Raw genomic sequence first — 25787 nt, forward strand, 5'->3', positions numbered from 1 at the left:
GACTTACAGTTCCACGTGGCTAGGGAAGCCTCACAATCATGGCAGAAGGCAAGGAGGAACAAGTCATGTTTTACGTGGATGGCAGCAGGCAGAGAGCTTGTGCAGGGAACTCTCATTTTTAAAACCATCAGATCACATGAGGCTTACTATCATGAGAACAGCATAGGAAAGACTTGCCCCCATGATTCAGTTGCCTCCCACGGGGTTCCTCCCACAACATGTAGGAATTGGATATGAGATTTGGGTGAGGACACAGCCAAACCATATCAACCTTCAAAAAGAATGAACTCAACTTCAATTCCCTACTGTGTGATGAACTAGACACTGAGCAGCTCTCCAGTGGTAGCACAATTAGATTGTGGCTAATGTATTACAAATATACCTTTTGAATATATTCCTGGCTGTAATGAAAATAAGCAGCGCTTGACAGACAATAGTCTTTGTTCTTGGAACTACTTTATGTCTGAGTATCTACTGTAGTGTCACAGATTATTATCCTTCAGGGAACTTAGAGGAGCTACTACTCTTTCTTTTGGAGAGTCCATAAGATTTTTCCCCTGATAGGTAAGACATCATTTATTTATTGGTGCTTTCACAATTTTTTATTTTGTCTTTAGTTATCTTTTTATTTTGATGTGTAAACTTTATAGTTTTAATAGTATGATCATGTAAGAGAAAAAATGGCATTTATTTCAGTCATTCCTTTAATTCAGGCTTGTTTGTTTAAAAAACAAATTGAAATATTTGAAGATTAAAACAAACTCAAAATTTTATTAATTTAAGGAGGAAAGAATTCAAAATTTAAGTCCCAAATAAATCATTGTGTATACAAAGATTTAATACAAAGCTTTATTAACTAGCTAATTAAATGATATCAAGCTTGTGGCTGGTAAATTAAAAGCAAATAAGAATCAGTTTTACTTGAAAATAAAAGTTTTTGGGAAAAGGTATGAAGCAAGAAGTTTACCTACTCGCTCTTATATTGGACATTTGCAAGAATGGTTTTAATTATTTAGTAAATCCAGACATTAAGAATTTGTAATAAAGAGTACACACTGAAGGTAATAGAAATATTATGCTTAATATAAAAAAAAAAGCAAGAAAATAAAGAAATTTGGGAAAAATCAGGCACAAACCACCAAAATGGTTTATTTCTTTTAATTGTGATGTAGGCTAACAGAATGAAAATTAATAATCATAAAATTTTTAAGTAAAATTATTAGCCTTTTGCATTTTTTGTTGCACAGAACCCTAATCCAAGGATTTACTTTTCAAGCAAGATAGGATTTTGCCAGTTTCCCAGGCTAACTCCCTCATGATACAAAAATAAACTAATGAATGGCTCAGAGTTTATGAGCCTTTCTCTAAGACAATTTGTTTTATTGAAATAATTGGGTGGCCTAGAACTTTGAAGAATGCTTGTCATTTTTCAAATAAAATTACTGATATTTTTGGACAGTTTTAAACTGTTCATTTGCTACTATTTTTCTCTCTAATATGATATACCATTTGGAATCTAAATTTTGATTTTATGTTGTAATTCTGCTTTAGAGAAAAAACATATATTGGATACAAATATGGACTGGGTATGTTTATTGCAAGCTATTTTTTCTTCCATATTTGTTATTATGAGTGAAAACTTCTATGATTCTTAATATAATGCATTTTCTTGTAAAAAATTTATTCTTTGATGTATAATACTTACACTTGTATGTTACCATCCTTCTTGGGCTATTATTATCGAATATTAAAGTATTACTTCCATTTCAAGAACTTCAGTAAGAAGAGAATGAAATTCAGGGCTTTGCCCATGAAGCCAAGCAGATGCCTGTGTTTAAAAATAATAAGCATAATGAAAAATTTCAATTGAAATCTAAATAAATCTATGCATTTGCATGTGCCTTTATTTCTCTAGTCTATGTTAAAAGTCAAAGAGAATGATAGGAAAACAAAACAAACAAAAAACCTTCTGACCTATATATTACAGTTTTAAAAGGTGCATTCACTAGATCTCAATATTTAAGGAGGCATTGCTTCCTTAAATATTGAGATCTAGTGAATGCACCAGAGGAATTTGTATGTTAACACCAATTTTGTGTATGGAGGTGATGTATTAATATGATCTGGTATGTCTTAGAAATGTTTCTCTTTTTTTCCAAACTGATTATGACACCCACTCATTTCAATAAATTAGCATTATCATCTCAACCAAATTATCTTGAAGTGACATCAGATTCTCTTATTAATGCATGAGCTATGTTTGAAAAGTAATTAGAATTAACATTTCTGTTTCCTATCATCCAAATTAGCATTAATTGCACACATAACATTTTGTTTACAGCACTCACCAGATATGTAATAATCCTAGTAAAGACATGGATAGGAAAGGTCCAGAGGAGGGGAAGAGATAATATGCATGCTGAAAGGAGGGAAACCACAGCTGAACTTAAAACTAATTTATGGAATGTGATCATATTTGACAAACAGGTAGTCCATAAAGGCAGGACACTTCTACTGTTTTTTGTTTTGTTTTGTTTTGTTTTTGAGATGGAGTCTTGCTCTGTCATCCATGCTGGAGTGCAGTGGTGATCATGGCTCACTCCAACCTCCGTCTCCCGTGTTCAAGTGATTCTCCTGCCTCAGCTTCCCGAGTAGCTGGGACTACAGGCGCTTGCCACCACGCCCAGCTAATTTTTTGTGTTTTTAGTAGAGACAGGGTTTCACTATGTTAGCCAGCACGGTCTTGATCTCCTGACCTTGTGATCCATATCCCAAAGTGCTGGAATTACAGGCGTTAGCCACCATGCCTGGCCAGACACTTGTACTTTTAATACCTGTTTGCATAAGTGTCGATGCTTCACAAACAAGGGATGTTCCATGAAGAAATCTGTGTGGTGGTAGTAGGGGTGAGGTGTGGTTAGAGATGGAGATTTGGGAAAATGGAAATTATAGTAAACTTTCTGTTTCCCAGGCTGTTTCCAAGAACAAAATCTGAACTGTAGGGAGAGAAATGGTTATGGAGATAGATGAGATAGAGATAGAGATTGAGATAGGTAGAGCTAGAGCTACAGTTAGATGTAGAAGTAGAGCTAGAGATAGGTAGAGCTAGAGCTACAGTTAGATGTAGAGGTAGAGCTAGAACTAGAGCTAGATATAGAGATGAGGTAGAGATGTAAGTATAGCTAGAGCTAGAGGTAGAACTACAGGTAGAGCTAGAGAGCTAGGGATAGAGATGAGGTAGAGGTAGAGATAGAAGTAGAGCTAGAGCTGGTACCAGTACTAGAAGTGGAGGTAGGCATACAGCTAGACGTAGAGGTAGAGGTCATGTAGAGATAAAGGTAGAGCTAGAGCTAGAGATAGAGTTAGGGATAGGGATAAGGATAGGGATAGAGCTATAACTAGAGATAGAGCTAGAGGTAGAAGTAGATGTAGAGAGAGAGAGATGAAGGCAGAGGAAAGGGAATGGAGGGGGGAAGGGAGAAATAATTCATAGACGATTTTATAAGAATGCATTATATTTAATAAATATCAAAAAGAATCATTGTCTAGAATATATTTTTAAACCCTCACAAATCATTAAGATATTGACATAAAACCCAAGAGATTATCAATTTTATAAACAGACCATACACAGAAAAAGAAGATAAAGTTATTAATAGGACTTGTAAAGGCTCTCAACCTCACATTTCGTTCAATAAAATATATGGTAGAGTAACAATAAAGTACTATTTCACATTGACAATGCTATGGTTTGGCTCTGTGTCCCCACCCAAATCTCGCCTTTAATTTTAGTTCCCATAATTCCTACTTGTCATAGGAGGAACTCAGTGGGAGGTAATTTAATCATGGGGGCAGTTATACTCATGCTGATCTCATGATGGTGAGTTCATTCTCACAAGATCTGATGGTTTTATAAGGGGCTTTTCCCGCTTTTGCTTGGCATTTCTCTCTCCTGCCACCATGTGAAGAAGGGCGTGTTTCCTTCCCCTTCCACCATGATTGTAAGTTTCATGAAACCTCCCCAGCCATGTGAAACTGTGAAACTTTAAGTCAATTAATCCTCTTGCCTTTATAAACGACACAGTTTTGGGTATTTCTTCATAGCAGCATGAAAACAAATGAATACAGACAAGGATGTAGAAAATTAAGACATCATAGATGTTGATGTAGATATACTTGGGGAAAACTCTCGTGTATGTGGGCATAAGAAGAGCATATGCCCTTTGACCTGGCACTTCCACTCCTAGATATTTATTTTAGAGAAAATCAGGCAGATGGGTGCAGGCAAACATGTATGAATGTAATTTTTGTTTTTGCAGTATTCCTTGCCATGATGAGAGTGGAAATAATTTTCCCTTGGCGGGAGATTGTACAAACAAATTATGCTTTATTCAAATTATGGAATACTCTATAGCAGTTAAAATTAACAATAAAATTTATCTATGTTTCAATATGGATAAATCTCAAGAAACATAATTTTGAATAAAAAAACAAAAATGCAAATTATACATATAATATGAAAATGTATATGCAAATATAAATTCACAACAATAGGACATAAATTTAATTGATGTATATAGATATAGCAAAAGTACAAAAACATGTATGGAAACAGTACATAACAGCTTCTGGATAACAGTTATATTTGGGGGTGGGCTTGGGGGAAGAAGTAAAAGAGACTAGTTTGGGACGGGGGGGTGTTTCTGTGATTTTTTTTTTTCTTTTACAAAAAGAGAGTCATGGAGCATCCAGTGATGTGATCCTGGCAGAAAGGCAGGTTTTAATTTCCCCACAATTCCTCCTGGAAAACAAACAAATCAATTAGGATAGCCAATAATGAATGCACTGTTAATGTCTTAAATAAAAGTCGAAGGCAATAAATTCCCATAAATTTCAGATTATGAACAGGAGTGGTAAATCACTTACAGCAGTATAACAAGAACAAGAACGAAGTTGTGTGGCAGGAATACTGAAAAATGAATAGGGACAACTTATGTATGCCACAAACTTGGGGCATAAAAAAATTTTCTACAAACATCTACTAAAAGAAGAAGATCCTATATTCCTTGGGTGGAAACATGGCAAGACATGTGAGAATGCCCAGTGAAACTGGGAAAAGTCCTCAGAATCTTCAATTTGCAGATAAGATTAAAAAACTGCTTGCAGACATGAAAAGATGATGGTTCTAGGTTAATTTAAATTTATAATTAAATGACCACACAATTAAGCCACTAGCTAATTTCCATTTAGTGTTAAATGACATAATAAAGAATTAGAGAAATCCAGAATGGGAGGCATTCTATAGAACAACTAAACTAATTTCTATAAGTCAATGGTTGGAGGAAAAGGGGGCAGAGGAAGAACTACTTTAAATTAAGAGTGACCTAAAAAACAAACATATTAAAATGTGGACCTTGTTTAGATTTTAATTCAAATAAACCAAAAACACAGTTTTGAGAAAATCCATACATTTGGGTAAGACCAGCTGTAAGATTATGCCAAAGAAACATTATGAGTGATAATAATATTGTGGTTTTGTAGTGGATCATAATTTTTAGAGTTATACTGAATTATGATGGGGTAAAATAATACCATCTGATATTTGCTGAAAAATACTTCAAATAAGAAAAAGAAAAAACATGTTTTAAAAAATAGGTTAAGTGATCCCAAGTTACAGTAATCTAAACAGTGTGGTACTGACATAAGGACAGACATATGGATCAATAGAATAGAATAGAGGTCCCAGATAAACCCTTGTGCACACAATCAATCAATCAATCAATCTTTGACAAGAGTGCCAAAACCATACAATGGTCTTAAAGGGTAGTACTGTTAACAAATGGTGTTAAGAAAACTGGATATCCACATGTAAAAGAATGAAGTCAGATCCTTACTTTACACAATATACGAAAATAAACTCAAAATGAATTAAAGACCTAAGCATAAGACCTTAAAATATAAAACTGCAATAAGAACACAGGAGAAAAAATTTATAACAGTGGATTTGGCAATGTTTTCTTGGATATGACACCAAAACCACAGGCAACAAAAGCAAAAATAGACAAATGAGAGTACATCAAACTTAAAGCCTTTTGCACCTGAAAGGAAACAATCAGTAGAGTGAAAAATTAACTTACTAGATGGGAGAAAATATTTCTAAATCAGGTATCTGATAAGGAGTTATATTCAGAGTATATAAAGAATGCCTATAATTTAACGACAAGCAAATAACCTAGTTAAAAATAATAGGTAAAAGCCACAAACAGGTATTTCTCCAAAGATTTATAAATGGCTACCAAGTGACAAGATATTCAATGTCACTAACCATTAGAGAAATGCAAATCAGAACTATATTGAGATATCACCCATCAAGGTGGCGATATGGTTTGGCTCTGTGTCCCCACCCAAATCTCATGCCAAATTGTAATCCCCACATGTCAGAGGAAGGACCTTGTGGGAGGTGATTGGCTCATGGGGGCAGATTTCCCCCTTGCTGTTCTCGTGATAGTGTGGTCTCATGAGATCTGATGGTTTAAAGTTGTGTGGCACACTTCCCCCTTCTCTCTGTCTCTATCCTGCTGCACCATGGTAAAATGTGCTTGCTTCCCCTTTGCATTCTGACATAATTGTAAATTTCCTGAGGCCTCCCAAACATGCTTCTGTACAGCCTATGGAACTGTGAGTCAAAACTCTTTTCTTCAATTACCCAGTCTCATGTAGTTCTTTATAGCAGTGTGAGAATGGACTAATACACATGGCCACTGTTACAAAAACAGAAAATAGCAAATGGTATTGGAATGAGGAGAAACTGCAATTCTTGTGCATTGTCAATGGGAATTGACAGTGCAGCCACCATGAAAAACAGTATAGAGTTTCCTCAGGAAATTAAAAAATGCAGTTACCATATGTTCCAGAAATCCCACTTCTGGGTACATATCCAGTAGAATTGAAGACAGACTCTTGATGATATATTTTCATATCCATGTTCATTACAGCATTATTCACAATAGCCAAGAGGTGAAAGCAACCCAAATGTCCATTGACATATAAATGGATACAGAGAATGGAGTATATAGATACAGTGGAATGTTAGCCTAAAAAGAGAAGGAAATTTTGTCATGTGCTGTAACATTGATGAACCCTGAAGACATTATACTAAGTAAAATAAGCCAATCACAAAAAGACCAACACTGTATGATTTCACCTGTATAAGGCATCTAAATTGGTCCAACTAATAGAAAGCAGAATTGTGGATGTCAGGGGCTGTGAGGAAGGGGAAATAGAGGGTTCTTTCTCAATGGGTATAGAGTTTCAGTTTTGCAACATGAAAAGTTTTTAGAGATCTACTGCGCAACAATTTGACTGTTGTTAACACTATTGAACTATACACTTAGAAATGGTCAAGATAATTTTCATGTTAAACAAGTTATGTTAAAATGTGTTTTCTATTGTAATTTTAAAAATAAATAAATAGGTTCTGTGAATGTGACAAAATCTTGATAACTGTTTTATCTCGGTGATTGGTATATCTAGTACTACTTTAATTTTGTGTCCATATCAAAGTTTTTATAATTTTTAGGGAAAAAGAAATTTGAAACAATTATGACAGAGTATTAATATCTGTTCATTCAAGGAAGGGAGCAAACTGGTGTTTTGTGTATGTTTGGAATATCTCATCATTGATAAAATCCGAAAGTAGTAACAGTAGCCAATTGGCAACATAGAACCTTAAGTTTACCCAGTTTGATTCTGTGGGTCATAATTCTCAATTATCTGGAGAGACAATCATATTAATTAGTCCAATGAGACCAGTGGAGATTGTATAATCCAAATAGAGTTGCATTGAGGATGTGTGGTCAGTTCTGAGAGAAGCGATATGGGCTTTCAGAGTTTCCAAAACAATGTTTACTACCGATTAAAAGGACAAGAAGGATTTTCACGGTAGATCAAAAAGTTTGATAATACGGCCTGGATGTTTCACAGCTTGATGCCACTATCTAGTTGTGCCACTAAGAGATCCAGAGACTCTTATGCTAGTTTTTTCACTTCTCTGAAAGAGAAAAAATGCTTGTAAACTTCCAAGGTGTTTATCACTATACCCTGATAGCTGAAGATTATAAATAATATTTTTATTTAGGAGCTGTTAACAAAGTTGTCAGTTATCTTTATGACCTAGCCAAGATAACTCATTAGCTTTTATACAATGAGATTATTGAAGACATAAAAAAGCTACAAAAAAATTAGCTGGGTGTGGTGGCAGGCGCCTGTAATCCCAGCTACTTGGTCGGCTGAGGCAGGAGAATCACTTGAGCCGCTGAGGTGGAACTTGCAGTGAGTCGATATTGCACCATTGCACTCCAACCTGGGCAACAAAAGCGAAACTCCATCTAACAAAAAAGAAAAAACTAGACATTGATAGTAACATCAGCATCAAAATAGAATTGCATTTCCCCAATTCAAATAGGTCACAAATGATGATCCAAAACTTAACTGAAGCAAAACAATCAATTACTGAAGACATTTGCTCTGTAATTTTATACCAACTCTTTACTATGGTTTTTGTTTTTCAATTTTTTAAGGTTAGAAGGTGTTTCAGAATGTGACTTAATAAGAATTTTTTAAAAGCTTACTTTTTTTTTTTTTACTTTTTATTTTGAAATAGTTGTGGATTCATAATTTGCAAAATGGATAGTTTTTGGGCACCCTTCACTCACTTTCTCCCAGGGGTTACATCTTATATTAACTATAGTACAATGTCAAAACCGGGAAATTGACATTGGTACAATGTGGTGTATAGTTCTATGCCATTTTTTTAATATGTATGCATTCCTGTAACAATCGCTAGAAGCAAGATATGGAATTCTTCCACCACCACAAAGATTTGTTGGTGTTAATATTTTACCAATTTATGTCCAATGTAGAAAACTTGCCTTCTTTTAAGTATCTGTACCCATCTCCCCAACCCATTTATAATATTGTTGTGTTAAATATTTTCTCTACATACATTTAGATTCATATCGGAAAATATTGTACTTTTAGCTTTGACTACTAAACTAAATTTAGAACACACAAGAGCAGAAGGAACGTCTTTTGTATTACTTATATTTGTTGTTCTTGATGTTTTAAGATTCCTTCTTTAATCATTTCCATTCGCTTTCAAGAGGTTTCTTTAGCCATTGTTTTAATGTATGTGGCTTGTGAAAAATTCTCTTAATTTTCATTAATCTGAAAATGCATTTATTTCCTTTTCATTTCTGAAGGAAAATGTTGCCAGATACAAAATTTGGGTTTGACAGTTCTTTTCTTTCAGGACTTGAAATTTGTTGTACCATTTCCTTCTGATCATTGTGAATTCTAATGAGAAATCCACTGTCACTCAAACTGTTTTTTCCCCTGATAGTTAAGGTGTCATTTATTTCCTGGTGCTTTCAAGATTTTTTGTTCTTAGTTTTCTTTTTCTTTTTGATATGGATTAGCATGGATTTCTCGTGTTTGGATTTCACTTATTTTTATTTATTTATTTATTTATTTATTTATTTATTTATTTTTTGAGACAGAGTCTCACTCTGTCACCCAGGCTCGAGTGTAGTGGCGTGATCTCGGCTCACTGCAAGCTCCACCTCCCGGGTTCACGCCATTCTCCTGCCTCAGCCTCCTGAGTAGCTGGGACTACAGGCGCCCGCCACCATGCCTGGCTAATTTTTTGTATTTTTAGTAGAGACGGGGTTTCACCATGTTAGCCAGGATGGTCTTGATCTCCTGACCTTGTGATCCACCTCAGTCTCCCAAAGGAAAATATTTTCTTAACTGCAATTTTAATATAACCTAAACTATATATTCTTGGCCCTTGTTCACAAATAATTTATGACTACAGTTGCAATAGTAGTAGAAACATACTCATCATTCACAGCACATAAATTCAGGCCAGTTTGCTGGGGATAATTTCTGCTTATGTATTCTGCTTTATAGCTTTATTAAACAAAATTTTATATTTTTACTACAATATTCTTAGAGAAAAGATAGGCATAAAATACATAAAATACAGTGAATGTCTCAAGAACTATTGGTGTATTTGCTCAGCCGATTTTATAGTTCACATCTCAGTTGGTAAAATGGGATGATAGAGGCAATGATCTACTGAGCTCAGGAATTAATACAAAACACAGATTCTTTCTGTTTGTTTTTGGCATGACATAGCTTTTGGTTATTTCATTGCTCTTTAGTATCATCTATAGAAAGCACACAGAAAAAGGAAACAACGTTGAAACAAATGCATCACTTTTAAACTTTAGTTCCTAAATGTACCAGTAATTATAATTGAGGTATGAACTGCAGTCACTTTTTCTAAGATGAACTTTCTAAAATTCTATTATTCTCTGAAAACCTCATTTCTGTGGGTATAGTTTTCCTATTATTAGTAAAGACATTTGATCCTGAGTTTTAGCAAACAACCTGACATAGTGAAAGGGGAGAGTGTCCTGGAAAAAGCAGGGACCGTGGAATTAGGAAACTGATATTTACCACTGAGTCTGGGCCAGTTTATTGAATGTCTTCAAACCTCAGATTTCTTATCCTTCAGAAAATTGGGACCAACAAAATATACCCTAAAAAGATTATAATGAGAATTTGAACTACATTACTGGTCAGATGGAAATGACATAAAACATTTTTATCAACATGCCCTAGAGTCCAGGACCTGTGTTCTTTCTCTGAGTACCTGAGTAAGCTCCTACCAACATTTGGTTTTTCTGCAGTAAAATAGAGGTAATATCTGTTCTAACTACCTCACAGAGTTATTCATTGAACATAAAGCAATAAAATTACTTTTATTTATTGCAAAATGATATATAAATAATGTTCACTAAGGTTTTATGGAAGTTTAAAAATTATTAGTTTTTTTAAATATATTTGAATAGACTTGCTTAGGTTGAAACTTCAGGCCGGGCGCGGTGGCTCAAGCCTGTAATCCCAGCACTTTGGGAGGCCGAGACGGGCGGATCACAAGGTCAGGAGATCGAGACTATCCTGGCTAACCCGGTGAAACCCCGTCTCTACTAAAAAATACAAAAAACTAGCCGGGCGAGGTGGCGGGCGCCTGTAGTCCCAGCTACTCGGGAGGCTGAGGCAGGAGAATGGCGTGAACCCGGGAGGCGGAGCTTGCAGTGAGCTGAGATCCGGCCACTGCACTCCAGCCTGGGCGACAGAGCGAGACTCCGTCTCAAAAAAAAAAAAAAAAAAAAAAGAAACTTCAATAAGGTGTTAGGTGTCAGATACATAGAGTTCAATGATCCGCCTTGAGTTTTTCCCCGCTGCTTTCTCATTTTGCTGCTAAGGGTAAGCACCAGAGTTGGCCTGTGTCAGAACTGAGAATCAGAAGTGGGCTGCCTTTGCTGCTTCTCACTGTCCCCTGCTTTCTCTGCAGTACCCACTGTGAGATGCTCCTATTCTCATGCTGAATTTCATCCTTTTGCTCATTACTTCCATAAATTATTCCTTAGAAAGAGCAAAGAATGAATTAAATAATTAATTTTGAGCATTTGCATAACAATACAAGACAATATCTTTTTTAAAGATTTGCCACAATTTTAGTTTTGTGAAAAATGTTGGAGTCATGTATCTATTTAATCACCATTTTCCATTCGGTGTCTTTATGGTGCCTAGTCTGTCATATTCTCATTAGTTTTCTTTCTTTCAATTTGTCAATGGCTTCACCTGTGTGCCTTACAATTATTTGGCTCTTTTTATCAACTTCATGAAGATTTGCATATATTGCAAGATTTACAATTTTAGTTGGCACTGTAATTTTATTGTATTATTAGGTATTTACAGTATCTGGTAATCAGCAAGAAACAGATAAAAATGTGATTAATTCACCAGTGAACGTATTTGTGTTATTAAGAGCTTGCATTCTTACACAAATGCCAATTGCAGGAACTTGTAACGAATGCAGAAGGAGGCTAGCTATGACTGTATTTAAAAAGTACTATTATTATTATTCCCATTTTACTCATGAGAAACTGAACCTTAGCCATGTTGAGGAAGTTGCCAAGAAAGACGTTGTGTATGGCAGAGTCAGGACTTGAATCTGTATTGGTTTGACTTTCTGAGTTCTTCAGACATCAAAGAACTTACAATTTGGTTATGTGTTTTTGAGGAAGAACAAAGAAAGAAGAAATGAGTCAAGATAATACAAGATAATAAAACTGTTAATTAAGTGTACAATTATGTGACCTAGACTATCCGTTTTTAATGAATTCAGAAAGAGTATGGGACTGTAGTATTAGAGTGGGTGGGCGGGGGTGGGGGATGGGCGCTGGATTTGCAGATCATTTGGTAATGTCCTCATTATTTGGATGAGGAAACTGAAGTCAAGACAAGTGATTGTCCCAAACTAACAAAAATGGCTCTTACAACTAGAACTCCTACTTTTTTCTAAGATAATTTTGTAACTAATTGAAAATAGTATATATTCTAATTGTGAGATTAGAATTTTTTAATAATGTATAACAGGCACTCAGATAATATTTTATTCAATGTCATTTTATTCAACTTTGCTTCTTAATAACATTGATAAGAAAAAAAATGTGATTCCCCGTTGGGGCTACTGTCTGTGTGGAGTTTGCACATTGTTATGTCCAGAGTGGGTTTCTGCTTGGCTACCTGAGATGCTGGGAAGGACTTTGGCCACCTGAGACCATGAACTGAAATAATAGGGTAAATAATTATCTTTCTTGCTTGTATTAATCTTTCTTAAATAAATGTATACCTTACGTTTATCTCAAGGTTTAAGGTTAGAAGGGTTTTGTTTTTTATTTAGAAGTTTGGTGACATTTTTGTGAGCAGAAATACACCATAAATATTTGTCTCTTTTTTAAATTAATTACCCTATGGTAAAATTGACTTCAATAGTCATCGTTTCACTTAAAGTTGCAGTTTTCAAGAATCGACCAATGATGTTATGTGAGACCTTATTGTATATCATAAAGTTTTTCAAACTGGAGAAGAAAAGACCATGAAAGAGAACAGAGACTTAGTACTATGGTGACACAGAAGAGGCCAAGAAAAATGTAGAATGATTCATCCATTAAACCTGCCTATATGGAAATTTATATAAGGCACTGTTGGGTCCTGTAGCTAAGGAATTATTGAGTAACTTACACAGTCTGTTAGGGAACAGAGACACTTCTACAAAGAATACTAAAATGGAGTAAGAACAATTTAAAAGGAAAGTCACATAGTGGTATGGCCACTAGGAGTGGGGAGTTATTAATTCAGCCTAAGGGATTCCCACTGATCTTGTTATAATGCTTCACAGAAGTGACAATTAAGTTTACTGGGCACCTGAAGGGCAGGGAGTTATTCCATCTAGAAAGAACTGCAAAGGGATAATGTATTATAAAACAAACATGTTAAAGGAATAGCAAGAAATTCAAAGAGGTCCTAAATACTTATGCAAAAGGCTTAGAGATGCATTTTGAATAATTTTTGGCTTGTTAAAATTGTAGAATCATTCTGTCCAGAAAGGTTTTGCTCATTTCTAATTTTGCTTAAGTCAAAAATCCTTCAGAATGCATTTCTAATTTTCTGGTGTTAGCATTAGCAGCGTCCACATTAACATTCAAAGTTTAATAATCAGCACAACCTGTAAGTGTTGACCACCCATGACTAAACGCTGCATCATCTTGGCTATGTTTGCTTTTATGCCTTTGAAGAAATGCGTAGACTTTGCTAGGCTACTCGCTTTTCAGTTATAAAGGGAAACATTTACATTTTACTCCATAAATTTGCACAATCATTGTGTGTCAATCAAACATAAATAAAACTTAAAGAGAAAAGAATCAATTAGAATTAACTGAAATAGCACTGACTACTTGTGAGCTGATACAATGACAATCTTCATGGTTTCATTAGCAAAAAAACAAAAACAAACTTCTCTGTATGGTATCTGCAGCTTGCTGTGTGTTTCCCTCTCAGAATATTTATCATCCGTAAAACTTACTTGTTTTTTTTCTTCCAGAAAGCAAACTCTCATTTCTTAACATTTTTATGCTTCTGTGGAACTCTTTGGCTGTTAAAGTTGACATAAGAACTTCTATCTCATAATAGCTTACCTGTTTGTTCCCTTCCCTCCTTGGAGCTCAGGGACTAGGTCTTGAGGGGAGGGATGACATATTAATCATCTAGAATTTCCAGTATCTAGCACTTAGTGGTTGTTTAATCAATGAAAAGTGGATGATTGAGAATAAATGAATAAAACTGTTGTGAAAGCCCCATTCATCTGAGGATCTATATATTGGCCAGGGTGGGCCTGGTAAGAAGTAAAATTTAGTGTCTAAGAGAGATTACCCTGAAATATTGGAATTTTAGGGAACCCAAATTAGCACCTCTTTTTTTCACCCACTCTTGAACTTATGAAATGAGATACAAAAAACAAATGGAGATTTAAACATACTAAATAAAAAAAATATTAATAGTAACTGGTAAGTTCTTTAGAGATCATGACTTACATCTGCTGTCAAAATAGTTCACAGATACTTCATCCCAGGCTTAGGCAGATTTATCTCCAAGTCACCAGCTTAGCTGGACACTGCAGGGTCCTCCTATTGTGTGATAAGCAATAGAGATATTGTGCTGAAAAAGTCCTGCTTTCACACTGTTGAAGTGAAGTGAATGGATAATTTCGATATAGTGTAATGGTGAACTATATAGGGAATTAAGGGAGGACAGGAGAGAGTCTCATAGCTTTGACTTAGAAGACTCAAGGAATGAAATATCCAAGATGTGTTTTGAAGTAAGGATAAGAGTTGTCTAATAAAGAAGGGAATGTTCTAGACCAGAAAACCAAACCAAAGAAAACAAACATGAAGTGTTTGAGGCACAAAGCTTTTTGTTTTTAATGATCAGAAGGTAGAAGATGAATGGAGGGAGAGAAGACAAGGAGGAGGAAAAGAAGAAAGAAGGGAGTAAGAATGAGACAGGAGAGCTTACTGAGGATGGATCAGGAAGGGCTTTGCAAGCAATTTTATGTACTATCCACTGGACCCTCTCCTAAGGGAACAAACAGGGGATAACTGAATGGTTCTTAGCAGGAGGATAGCACAATAGATCTTTCACTGTGTGAAACACTAAGAAAGATCGCAAAATAAACATTTAGGAGGCTTGAACTCCAGGAGAGGCAGGGAAGTTGGAGAGAGGAAGACAGATCGGAGACACTTGTAGGATGTAAAGTCAAGAGGCTTGGTGGTAGTTTATTTAAAGAAGGGGGGCCGATGCCCAGGTTCTCTGTCTTAGAGAAAGAGATGATGGGCCACAACATGAGCTACAGCTGTATCTAGTTGCTATGGATTTATTTGCTAAGAGGATTTTTTTTTTTCTCAATTTCAGCTGGGACAAGTATTCTCCCATGTTCATCTTTGCCCAATATGTGATCCGGAACAGTTCAATACAATTAGCAACTTCAGATCATTGGCAGGACTGAAATAGCAAAGTGTGATATCACCTACAAATTAAGATGTATTACTAAGCATCCTCAGAGTGCTTTGGATCTGTATGATTTGCTTCCCCATTGATCATGCATTCAGGCCAAATTCTCTGAAGACTGTCCTGTCTTCAGAGAATACAGAAGCCTAATAATCCAGATGTAGCTGGTTAGAGGATTCTACTGCTAGAAGAAAATTTTGACTCTACTAAAGCCAACTCTCTTCAAGAATCATAGATCATGAAAAAAAATCTTTAAAGCTATTTAGGACAATGTTTTCAATCCTGGGTCAAGATCCATTCGTGAGTTATGAAATCACTTCTGTGGGTTACATCTTGCTTACTTGTCTTAAAAACTGAACTAGAATGTAATAGACTAGAATAGAAAATATCAAGGCACATCACATATATAACAAATGGATTTTTTTTTTGTGAAACAAGCATGGATGGGAACAGAGAAGAAAGGCATTTTGGTAGCAATAACAATCTGAACGAAGGTGGAAAGGTAGGAAAACATAAAGAATGTGTGGAGAATATCAAGTAGTTCATGATGGCTATGGTGAGTATAGATGTAGATGATTTGTGGAAGATAAAATTGGATAATCACTGAAACCCATATTATATTGGGACATGAAAAACAACTCAGGAATTAGTATGTCATTCAGTAGGCAAAGGAGAATCATGGAAGGTTCTTGAGCAGGCAATCTACATAAGGGAAAGTTTAATATGAGAGCAGTGGGGAGGATCACTCTTTACAGAAATCAGGTAGGAGTTGTAGCAATAATCCAGACATGGGGAACTAAAAATCTACATGTCAAATTTCTTCCTACCTCAGAGCTTTACACATGCCATTCTCTTTGCCTCGGTCACTCTCCACCACAGCTTTTACCACCTTATTCTAACTATTTACTTCTAGTTTTTAAAAATATATTAGTCAAAGTTTTTATCTAAGAGAAATTTTTTGACCTCCCCAAGATTCCTATTATATATATCACTCTTTTGATCAGGTAATTAACGTGCTGTTATTTCACGTCTGTGTCCTCTGTTAGAATGCAATGTCCATAAGCAGAAGGAATCTGTCTTGTTTACAGCGGTTATCTCTAGCAATTAGGATGCCTTGCACACTGTTGACTAATAACTTTTTGCTGAATAAATGAAAGAGCTGTGACACTTACCATAGGAAAAAAGAAATCAATGTGGAGGACATTGGAAAGGAAAATCAGCATGACTTTGGGATTTACTGGGTCTTACACCAAGGGAAAGGAAAAGCCAGAGATTCAGTCGTTGCTCTGTAAACAAACATTTGTTCCACATATACTCTGTGTAAGGCACTGGTGCTGGGCCCCGGGAACATGGAGATGAATAAGATATAATTTCCTCAAATCGAGATGCTCACAGTTGGCAATCAGCAAATTCTTATGTAACTCTTACTCTAAGCCAAGTACTTTTTTGTTTAAAGCGCTTTATATACATTAACTGGACAATAACTTTATGGGGCAGATACTATTATCATTTCCATTTTATAGGTGAGTTTTATAGAAATTACGCCAAGGAGAGATTAAATAACTTGCCTAAGTTCACACCGGTAAGTGTCAGAACTAGGATTTGGTTGCTTTTTCCTAACTACTATGCCATATTGCTTCTTTGATTTTTGCAAAGTGGCATTATAATAGATAGTTCAGAATACCTGGTCCAGAAGCAGTCCAGAAAAGAAAGTGGCCATCTCTCCAGAAGGGAGAGTCAAGGAAGGGGACGCGACAGTGTCACGTGGAAAGAGTGACAGGGAAAACATTCTAGGTGATAGCATTTCAAGGCAAGAAAGTATGAAACAACATGATGTTTTGGGAGATCTACAATCCATTTAGAATTCCTGGAGAATTCCTGGAGGGAGAGGACAACAGATAAAGCTACTGGTGAGGTCAGCAGGAGAGGTTTGTCTACCACTCTAAGGCACTGAGACCTAATTCCAAAGGTTATCACAAATACAGGAATATCATAAGCAGTAGGGGTGTGGTGAAGTGGGATATGATCCAAAATCAGACTTGCTGATTAGAAATACCACCTTAGCAGTAGTGAGGAAGGATAGGTTTAGAGCGTGAGCTGGAAATAGAGAGACAGATTAGGAGGTGACTGCAATCAGCCAGGCAGGAGATTATGAGGGACCCATTTAAGGCATTAGTAGTGGACACAGAAAGAAGAATTTAAGAGCACTGCAGAACTTGGAGAGGCACTAGATGTTGGGAATAGAAAGGAAGCAAGCTAAGGATCTCTTCAAGGTTCTTGACTTATAAAATCAGGCCACAAAAAGATGGGTGGGACAACAGAGATGACAGACAGTAAGTTATTTTTGGAGCATGTTTCATTAGAGATAGGCTGACTTCCTGGGTAAAATGTCCCATACTTGACAATGTGGGGTCTTTACTTACTAAGAAGTTTGAAGCTCACAAGTGTTAGTGGAAGTCATGGATGTGAATGAAGACATGGAGGGAAAGGACAAATCCGAGAACTAATGGAAGGACTGAGCACAGAACCTTGAGGGATCAATCACAGCAGGGGTGGGAAGAAGAGGAGCCGGAAGAGAAGAGTAGCAATGACATGACCATAGAGGCAGGAAGACACTCATCTGGAGCCACATCACAGAAACAAAGATGCCACACCTTTCCTGGACTGTCATCTGGGAAATTCCTACTCATTTGTTCTTCAAAGTTCGACTCAAGCACTTCCTTCTCTGGGAAGCGTTCCTTGACTGCCCCCTTCCATGTAAAGCCTGTTTCGCTTTGCTGCCAACTGCTACTTGTGTACAACTTGAACTTTAAAGAAAGTACCCCTTCATATCCTTCTGTCTAAACGCCTGTCTTAACGCTTGGCCGTAAGCACCTTGGGGGTCCTATACCACATTGCTGACCAGAGGGCTTGTCCTGTAGAAGATGCCTAATACATATTTGCTGAGTGAAGCACTGTAGGAAACACTGAGTATCATTAAGACTTCCACAGAAGAGCCACTGCAAAATCTGTGCCAACTGTGGACGCTTCTAGAACAGAGACTTACTTTCAGTTTTCCAAATAACCCATGTTGGTCTTAATGAAAGCCTTCCTATCAATTACTTTCTGAAGTCCTAATCTTATTTCAGAGGCCAATTACATCTTCTATGAGTATATTTTCACCACCAACCTAGAGATCAAACCACCAACAAAGCCCCCGAGTCCTGAGTTAATCATCCTTCTATACAAACTGTCTTATGCATATTTTTCTTATTGCACAGACCAAACATGTTATAATGATGGGCTCATCTCTGTGTCTTACATCAGGATGACGAGACTATGAGCTTTTCGATTGAAAGACTAATGTATTGAAGATCTGTGGCTCCAGCAGTTATCACAGCAGACAAGCATTTGGTAAGACCTTGGGATAGGGAAGAGGAATTAGATGGTGCCTTGATTTCTGGCCATCAAATGGGCCACCATCAGAGGGCACTGGCAGCTCTATCAGGCTGAGATTGCTTGAGGTGTTCCCGCAGTCTGAATCGTAGGCTCTTTGCAATGGAACTATAACTCCAACCCGGACTTCTGCATTTTTCTCAGGCAGCAGGATAGAGGGTGCCTGCTCTTCCTCCCGGATCAGCTTCTCTGCTCTGATTGCCTTAACTGGGTTTTAAACTACTCTCTCTGTCTCCATGTTAACTTAGAGCCTGTTCTCCTTACCACATCAGAGGTATGTCTAAGAAACAGTTCTGCTTAAAGCATGTTATACAAGTTTTTCACAATTGCCTCAACCTGCCTTTACAGTTGTATATCTGCCACCAGTCCTGGTTCACCACCACCCTGTCAATACAAAACTCTCTGCTGTTTCCTGAATAGACCACAGATGCACCCACGCTAGTGCTCTTAGCTCAGGCTGTTTCCTCTTCTGCAAATTCCCTTCTCCACCTCTAAGAGTTCTAACTTGTCATGCAAGGCTCTTGTATTATTTACTTGATAAAGAGTTCTCTAATCATCCAGGTAGAGTTTTTTCTCTCTGCTCTGTGTTGCAGGCTTTTAAGAATGTACCTCTATTATGGCTTATCACACTATTCATATTTATTTTTTTACTTATTCCTCTTCCATAGTTTAATATTCTTCGAGGGCAAGTATCAAAATCTTCAAGGAAATCTACAGGCTGATTACTTGCAATTAAAAATGTCTGGGCCAGGCGTGGTGGCTCACACATGTAATCCCAGCATGTTGGGAGGTTGAGGGGGCAGATCACTTGAGGTCAGGAGTTTGAGACCAGCCTGGCCAACATGATGATGCCCCATCTCTACTAAAACTACAAAAACAAATTAGCCAGATGTGATGGCGGGTGCTTGTAGTCCCAGCTACTTGGGAGGCTGAGGTGGGAGAACCTCTCGAACCTGGGAGGTAGAGGTTGCAGTGCCGAGATGGTGCCATTGCACTCCAGCCTGGGTGACAGAGTGAGACTTTGTCAAAAAAAAAAAAAAAAAGTCTGGAAAGATAAAGGTGCTGACATAGTCACTAAATATGCCCATGAGGCCAGGCTAGGTCTTAAGGAAGCTCTCCTACTTGGAATGGCAAGACAGAAACTTGCAGGTACATTATTTACAGATTAATAAAATCCTTCAGTGGCTCAAATTTATCTATGCTTAGATTGCAAACAGACAGCATTTGATTCACAGTCCTGTCTTCGTCATCCACAATACACATTACTAAATATCGTGAGAGGCAGGGGTCTGTAGGCCCTCCAGATTAATTTTCTTTGCTGTTTTTGGCCTATAAGATAAAAGTCAAACTCCTAAGCAAAACATCCAGGGTTATTATACCTTAGATATACCATGTTGTTGTATATCCCAGGCTTTTACAAACACTGTTCCCACTGCCTCCAATCTGTGTACCTTCACCCAGTCCCGTTTTTCCCAGCAACCATTTAGTTCATCTAGTATACTCCTATGTCACCTTTACAGTTTCACTCGAACCTCACCTCTGTGATGCCCACCCTCACTTTCATAAGAAGACTTGGGCTTTTCCTCTCTATGCTTGTGGTGTTTCTGAATACTTCTGATACTTATAGTTATAAATCACTATAATTGTCTGTTTCCTTACTGTTTTCCCTTTGAGACTGTAGTTGTTGATTGTAGGTTCTGTATCTTATCTCCATAGCTTTAGAATATGACACAATGTCTGTTTATTATTTACAAGCTCACATGTTGTAAATAATAAATAAATGTTTTATTCCTTCATTCAACAAGTACTATTTACCAAAATATTCATCCATGGGTTTGGTTGGTTTAACTTCTAGTAGCTGAGTTCCCCTGGAGGTGGGCACAAAGTAATGTACAAATAGAACACAGAAATCCAAACAGATGTCATTAGGGAAGCTTGTGTGCAGATAGAAAGATCATAGCCACTAAGATTGTGCTCTGGATAATAATGCCTCATCTCCAGAGAGGCAGGACAGTCTGAGTCAAAGGAAACTCTTCCTAGGAAGGGTCTAGAAAATCATGAAGACTTCTAGAACAAGAATGAAAATGGAAGTCAAAATAAAAATGGAAGTCCTATTCTACAAAATGGAACATTAGTGGAAACTCATGCATGTGTTCCAATCATCATCAGAAGAATGAACTTCAAAAGTTCATAAATCTTGAATTATAACTGCTCTGTAACCATACAGGAGAGAAAGAGGTTGTTGGAGCCACAGGAAGTGGCTCAGTAGATTCGGTGGTAGACAAGACTGAATGTAAGAAATCTGTAAGAAGCTGGGCATATTAGGCCATTCATGCTTCCCAGAAGCCAGTTCCCCAGAAGCCAAGCAGATGCCAGTGCCATGTTTTAAAGCCTGCCGAACCATGAACCAATTAAATCTCCTTTTCGTTTGTTTGTTTTTTTTATAAATGAGCCCGTCTCACAGATTACAGCCTGAAGTACATTCCAGTGCCATGCTTGTACCTTCTTTACTCATAATGGAAGGCAAAACAGAAGGCACTTCATAGGGTGAAAGCAAGAGCAAGATAGAGCATATGTGTGTCGGGGCGGGGGTGGTGTCACACTTTACAACAACGAAATTTTGCCAGATCTCACTCACTATCATGAGAACTGCACCAAGCCCTGGGGATCTGCCCCCATGCATGACCCAAACACCTCCCATCAGGCCCCATCTCCAACATTGGGGATTACAATTCAACGTGAGATTTGGGCATGGACAAATACCCAAACTATATCATTCCACTCCTCTTCTCCACCCCTCAAATCTCACGTCGTTCTCATGCTGTGAAATACAATCATGCTTTCTCTATAGTACCCCCAAATCTTAACTTGCCCTGGCATTAATTCAAAAGTTCCAAATCTAAAGTCTAAGTCCAAAGTTTCATCTGGAGATAAGTTCCTTCCCCCTATAAGCCTGGAAAGTCAAAACTATTTATTTACTTCCAAGATACAATGTGAGTACAAGCATTGGGTAAACATTCCCATTCCAAAAGGGGAAATTGGCCAAAAGAAAAAGGCTACAGGCTCTATGCAAGTTTGAAACCCAGCAGGGCAGTCAATAAATCTTATAGCTCCAAAATAGTCTCCTTTGACTCCATACCCCACATTCTGGACACAGTGGTACAAGGTGTGGGCTTCCAAGGCCTTTGGCCAGCTCTGGTCTGTAGCTTTGCAGGGTTCAGTCCCTGTGGCTGCTCTCATGGGTTGGAGTTGCATGTCTGTGGCTCTTCTACACTGAGGGTGCAAACTGCCAGTGGTTCTACCATTCTTCGGTCTGGAGGATGGTGGCCCTCTTCCCACAGTTGCACTAGGCAATGTCCTAGTGGGGATTCTGTGTGGGGACTCTAATGCCACATTTCCTCTCTGCACTACCCGAATAGAGGTTCTCTGTGAGGGCTTGCCCTGATAAGCAGCTTAGACACCCAGGCTTTCCCATATGTCCCCTGAAATCTAGGTGGAGGGTGCCAAGCCTCCACCACGCTTGCACTCTGTATACCTGAAGGCTTAACACCATGTGGAAGCCACCAATACTTATGGCTTGCACCATCTGGAGCTGCTTCCTGAGCTACTCCTGGGCCCCTTTGAGCTATGGCTAGTGCTGGAGCAGCCAGGATGCAAGGAGCATTGTCCTGAGGTTGTGCAGGGCAGCAGAGCCCTGGGCCTGGCCCACGAAATCATTCTTCCTTCCTAGGTATTTGATTCTGTGATGGGCTATCTCAAAAATCTCAAATGCTTTTAAAATTGTTTTCCTATTGTCTTGGCTATTAGCACTTGGCTCCCTTTTATTTATGCAAATTTCTCTAGCAAGTGGTTTCTCTGCAGCCTCTTGGATTCCTCTCCAGAAAAATGCTTTTTCTTTCCCTGCCACATGGTCAGGCTGAGAAATCTTCTAAACATGTATGCTCTGCTTTCCTTTTAAATATAAATTCAATTTTAAGTCATTTCTGTGCTCTGGTATCTGAACATAGGCTGTTAGAAGCACTCAGACTACATCTTGAACACTTTGCTGCTTAGAAATGTCTTCCTTCCTTCAATCTAGATACCTTAGGTTGTCACTCTCAAGTCCAAACTTCCACAGATTCCTAAGGCATGGATACAATACAGCCAAATTCTTTGCTAAGGAATAAAAAGGTGACCTTTGCTCCAGTTCCCAATAATTCCTCATTTCAGTCTGAAACCTTCTCAGCCTGGATGTTATTGTCCATATCACTATTGGCATTTTGGTCACAACCATTTAATGGGTTTCTGAAAATTTGCAAAGTTTACCTCATCTTCCTGTCTTCTTCTGAGATGTCCAAACTCTTCTAACATCTTCCTGTCACCTAGTTCCAAAGCTGCTTCCACATTTTTGGGTATCTATCTTTATAGCAATGCCTCACTTCTAAATATCAATTTTCTGTATTAGGCCATTGTTGCATTACTCTAAAGAAATATCTGAGACTGGGTAATTTATTTTTAAAAAAGGTTCAGTTGGTCCACGGTTCTGCAGGTCATACAAGCATGGTTCTGGTATCTGTTTGGGTTCTGGGGAGACCGTAGGGAGGTTTTACTCATGGTGGAAGATGAAGTGGGAGGAGGCACTTGGCATAACGGAAGCAGGAGCAGAGAGACAGTAGCGGGTGTATAGTTGCCCCACTTTACAACAACCAGATCTCATGAGAACTTGCTCACCATCATGAGGACAGCACCAAGCCATGATGAATCTGTCTGGATGAACCAAACACCTCCCACCAGGCCCCATCTCCAACACTGGAGATTGCAATTCAACATGAGATTTGGGCAGGGACAAATATCCAAACTATATAACTGGAGAAGCCTCTGTCAGAGTTTTGAGATAGGGCTGACAGCAGAGACTATGTCCATGTCAGTGTCCCTGGCATTGAGTTCATAACAAAGGCTCAAGATATGCTTGTTCAATTGTTAAGTCATGATTTTTTTGCCATGGGCCCCTTGGTGAGAGAACTGAAACCAATGATTAGTCCCAAATCATTTGAGAAGGGTAGAGGAAAGCAAGAATGAGGAGAGCCTGAAACCACACTAAGAATTTTAATGTGAATGCAAACCTTATTACCTAATGAGCTAGAGGCATACATTAGATGCAGAAATATCAACCTTCTTCTATCCTGAGCTGAACTTGCAAATTTTTTTTAATCTTAGGACTTTTATAACCTGAAATGGGTACAACTATTAAATCCATATCTAGGGTCACTCAATTTTCAAGGTGCTATTTTAGCTTACCAAAAGTTAATGTATGCCCTCCCCTCCCACATTCCATTTGAGAAGTATATCTGTTAGATTAAGATATTTTCATCAAGGTCACTAGACTGCTTGTCAAAAGCCTTTTAAAGTCAGTCACTCCAAGAATTATAAATAGCTTTGGCCTCAAACATGATTGTGTTGAGGGAAGGGAGGGAAGAAAAGGAAAAGAAAGGTGACAGTTTGACAGTTGACTTTTTTTGTTTTTTTTTGAGACGGAGTCTCGCTCTGTCGCCCAGGCTGGAGTGCAGTGGCCGGATCTCAGCTCACTGCAAGCTCCGCCTCCCGGGTTTACGCCATTCTCCTGCCTCAGCCTCCCGAGTAGCTGGGACTACAGGCGCCCGCCACCTCGCCTGGCTAGTTTTTTTTTTGTATCTTTTAGTAGAGACGGGGTTTCACCGTGTTAGCCAGGATGGTCTCGATCTCCTGACCTCATGATCCGCCCGTCTTGGCCTCCCAAAGTGCTGGGATTACAGGCTTGAGCCACTGCGCCTGGTGGACAGTTGACTTCTTAAAAGTCATTGCCATATTACAGGTTTGAATTGCTTTTTAAATTTTTCTTTCCCATGAGTTTGAGGTTTATTGGACACGTTGATCTGAATGGGCATGGCCCCATGTTGAGAAAGTTGTGGGAGACGGTTGGTGTTTTTCTTGGTTGTATGTTCATATTGTTCTTCCTGTAATGGTTAGGGGTATTTCTCTTGAAGAACTATTAATAGTCTCTATTTTTAAATCTTGTAAACAGTTGTACATAAATGATGGTTTTCCCTCCGTAATAATTACGTATAAGCTTTGTGTTAAAATTTCACTTGACTTCTTAGTAGAGTGAGACATTTTTCAAACTGAATAAAAATAACAACCATTACTGAACACTAACTATGTTCCAGGTACTGGACTAAGCACTGAGCATACACCTATTGCTCACTGCTTATAATAACAAATGAATAAAATTCTACCTTTGGTCTCCATTTACAGATGACAGAAGTAAGACTTGGAGAAATTAAGTAAGATGACCAAAAGTTAACTCAGACCTCATTCTATTTGATGCCGAAGTTTGTGCAGCATATATGGCATCTAGATCACAAACTCAAGTATATATGAAATAGCTCATTTTTAATAAAATTAACTAAAATTGTTCTCATAGTCTATTTTGCTAGAGTGGTGGAGATTTCAACTGAAGTCACTACTGGGACTTGCCACACCATAGAGTTGTGCTGAATTCCTAAAGTTAGTTATAGGGAGTGCCACATCATCTGAGATGTAGTCATTGGTCCTTGGTCCACTGGGTACCATTGAGAATCTGTTCCAGACTGTGTGATCGTTTCCACTACCACATACCACCTCCCTGGGGTGGTTTTCTGCTACTGAGAAATGCCTGGGCCCTTGACTTTGACCCTCTTTTTGGTTCAGGAGACATAGCTCCCTCTTCCCAAGCTTCTGAAGTTATTCTCTCTGTCCTGCATCCTCAGGATAATAGTAGTATAGTTTCTTCAAGAAGTTCTCAAATGACAACAACAACAAAAATCTCTTTTAAGTATCTTTTGGTTTTCCACTCTAAAAATCCTAGAGGCTGAGCA

At 37.8% G+C, this 25787-nt stretch overlaps 1 protein-coding gene across 1 annotated transcript in view; it reads right to left on the reverse strand.

Moving 5' to 3' along the window:
• Window positions 1-3972: 3972 nt before the first annotated feature.
• The window catches only part of PTGER3 (prostaglandin E receptor 3), a 201457-nt gene continuing 179642 nt past the window's right edge, over window positions 3973-25787 (reverse strand). Inside the window, exon 3 of the mRNA XM_003892060.5 lies at window positions 3973-4801. Coding sequence (XP_003892109.1) covers window positions 4781-4801 — 21 coding nt within the window. The 3' untranslated portion in view covers window positions 3973-4780. The remainder of the gene's footprint in view (window positions 4802-25787) is intronic.

The sequence above is a fragment of the Papio anubis genome, chromosome 1 (genome assembly GCF_008728515.1).
Source record: "Papio anubis isolate 15944 chromosome 1, Panubis1.0, whole genome shotgun sequence".
NCBI classification, from domain to species: domain Eukaryota; kingdom Metazoa; phylum Chordata; class Mammalia; order Primates; family Cercopithecidae; genus Papio; species Papio anubis.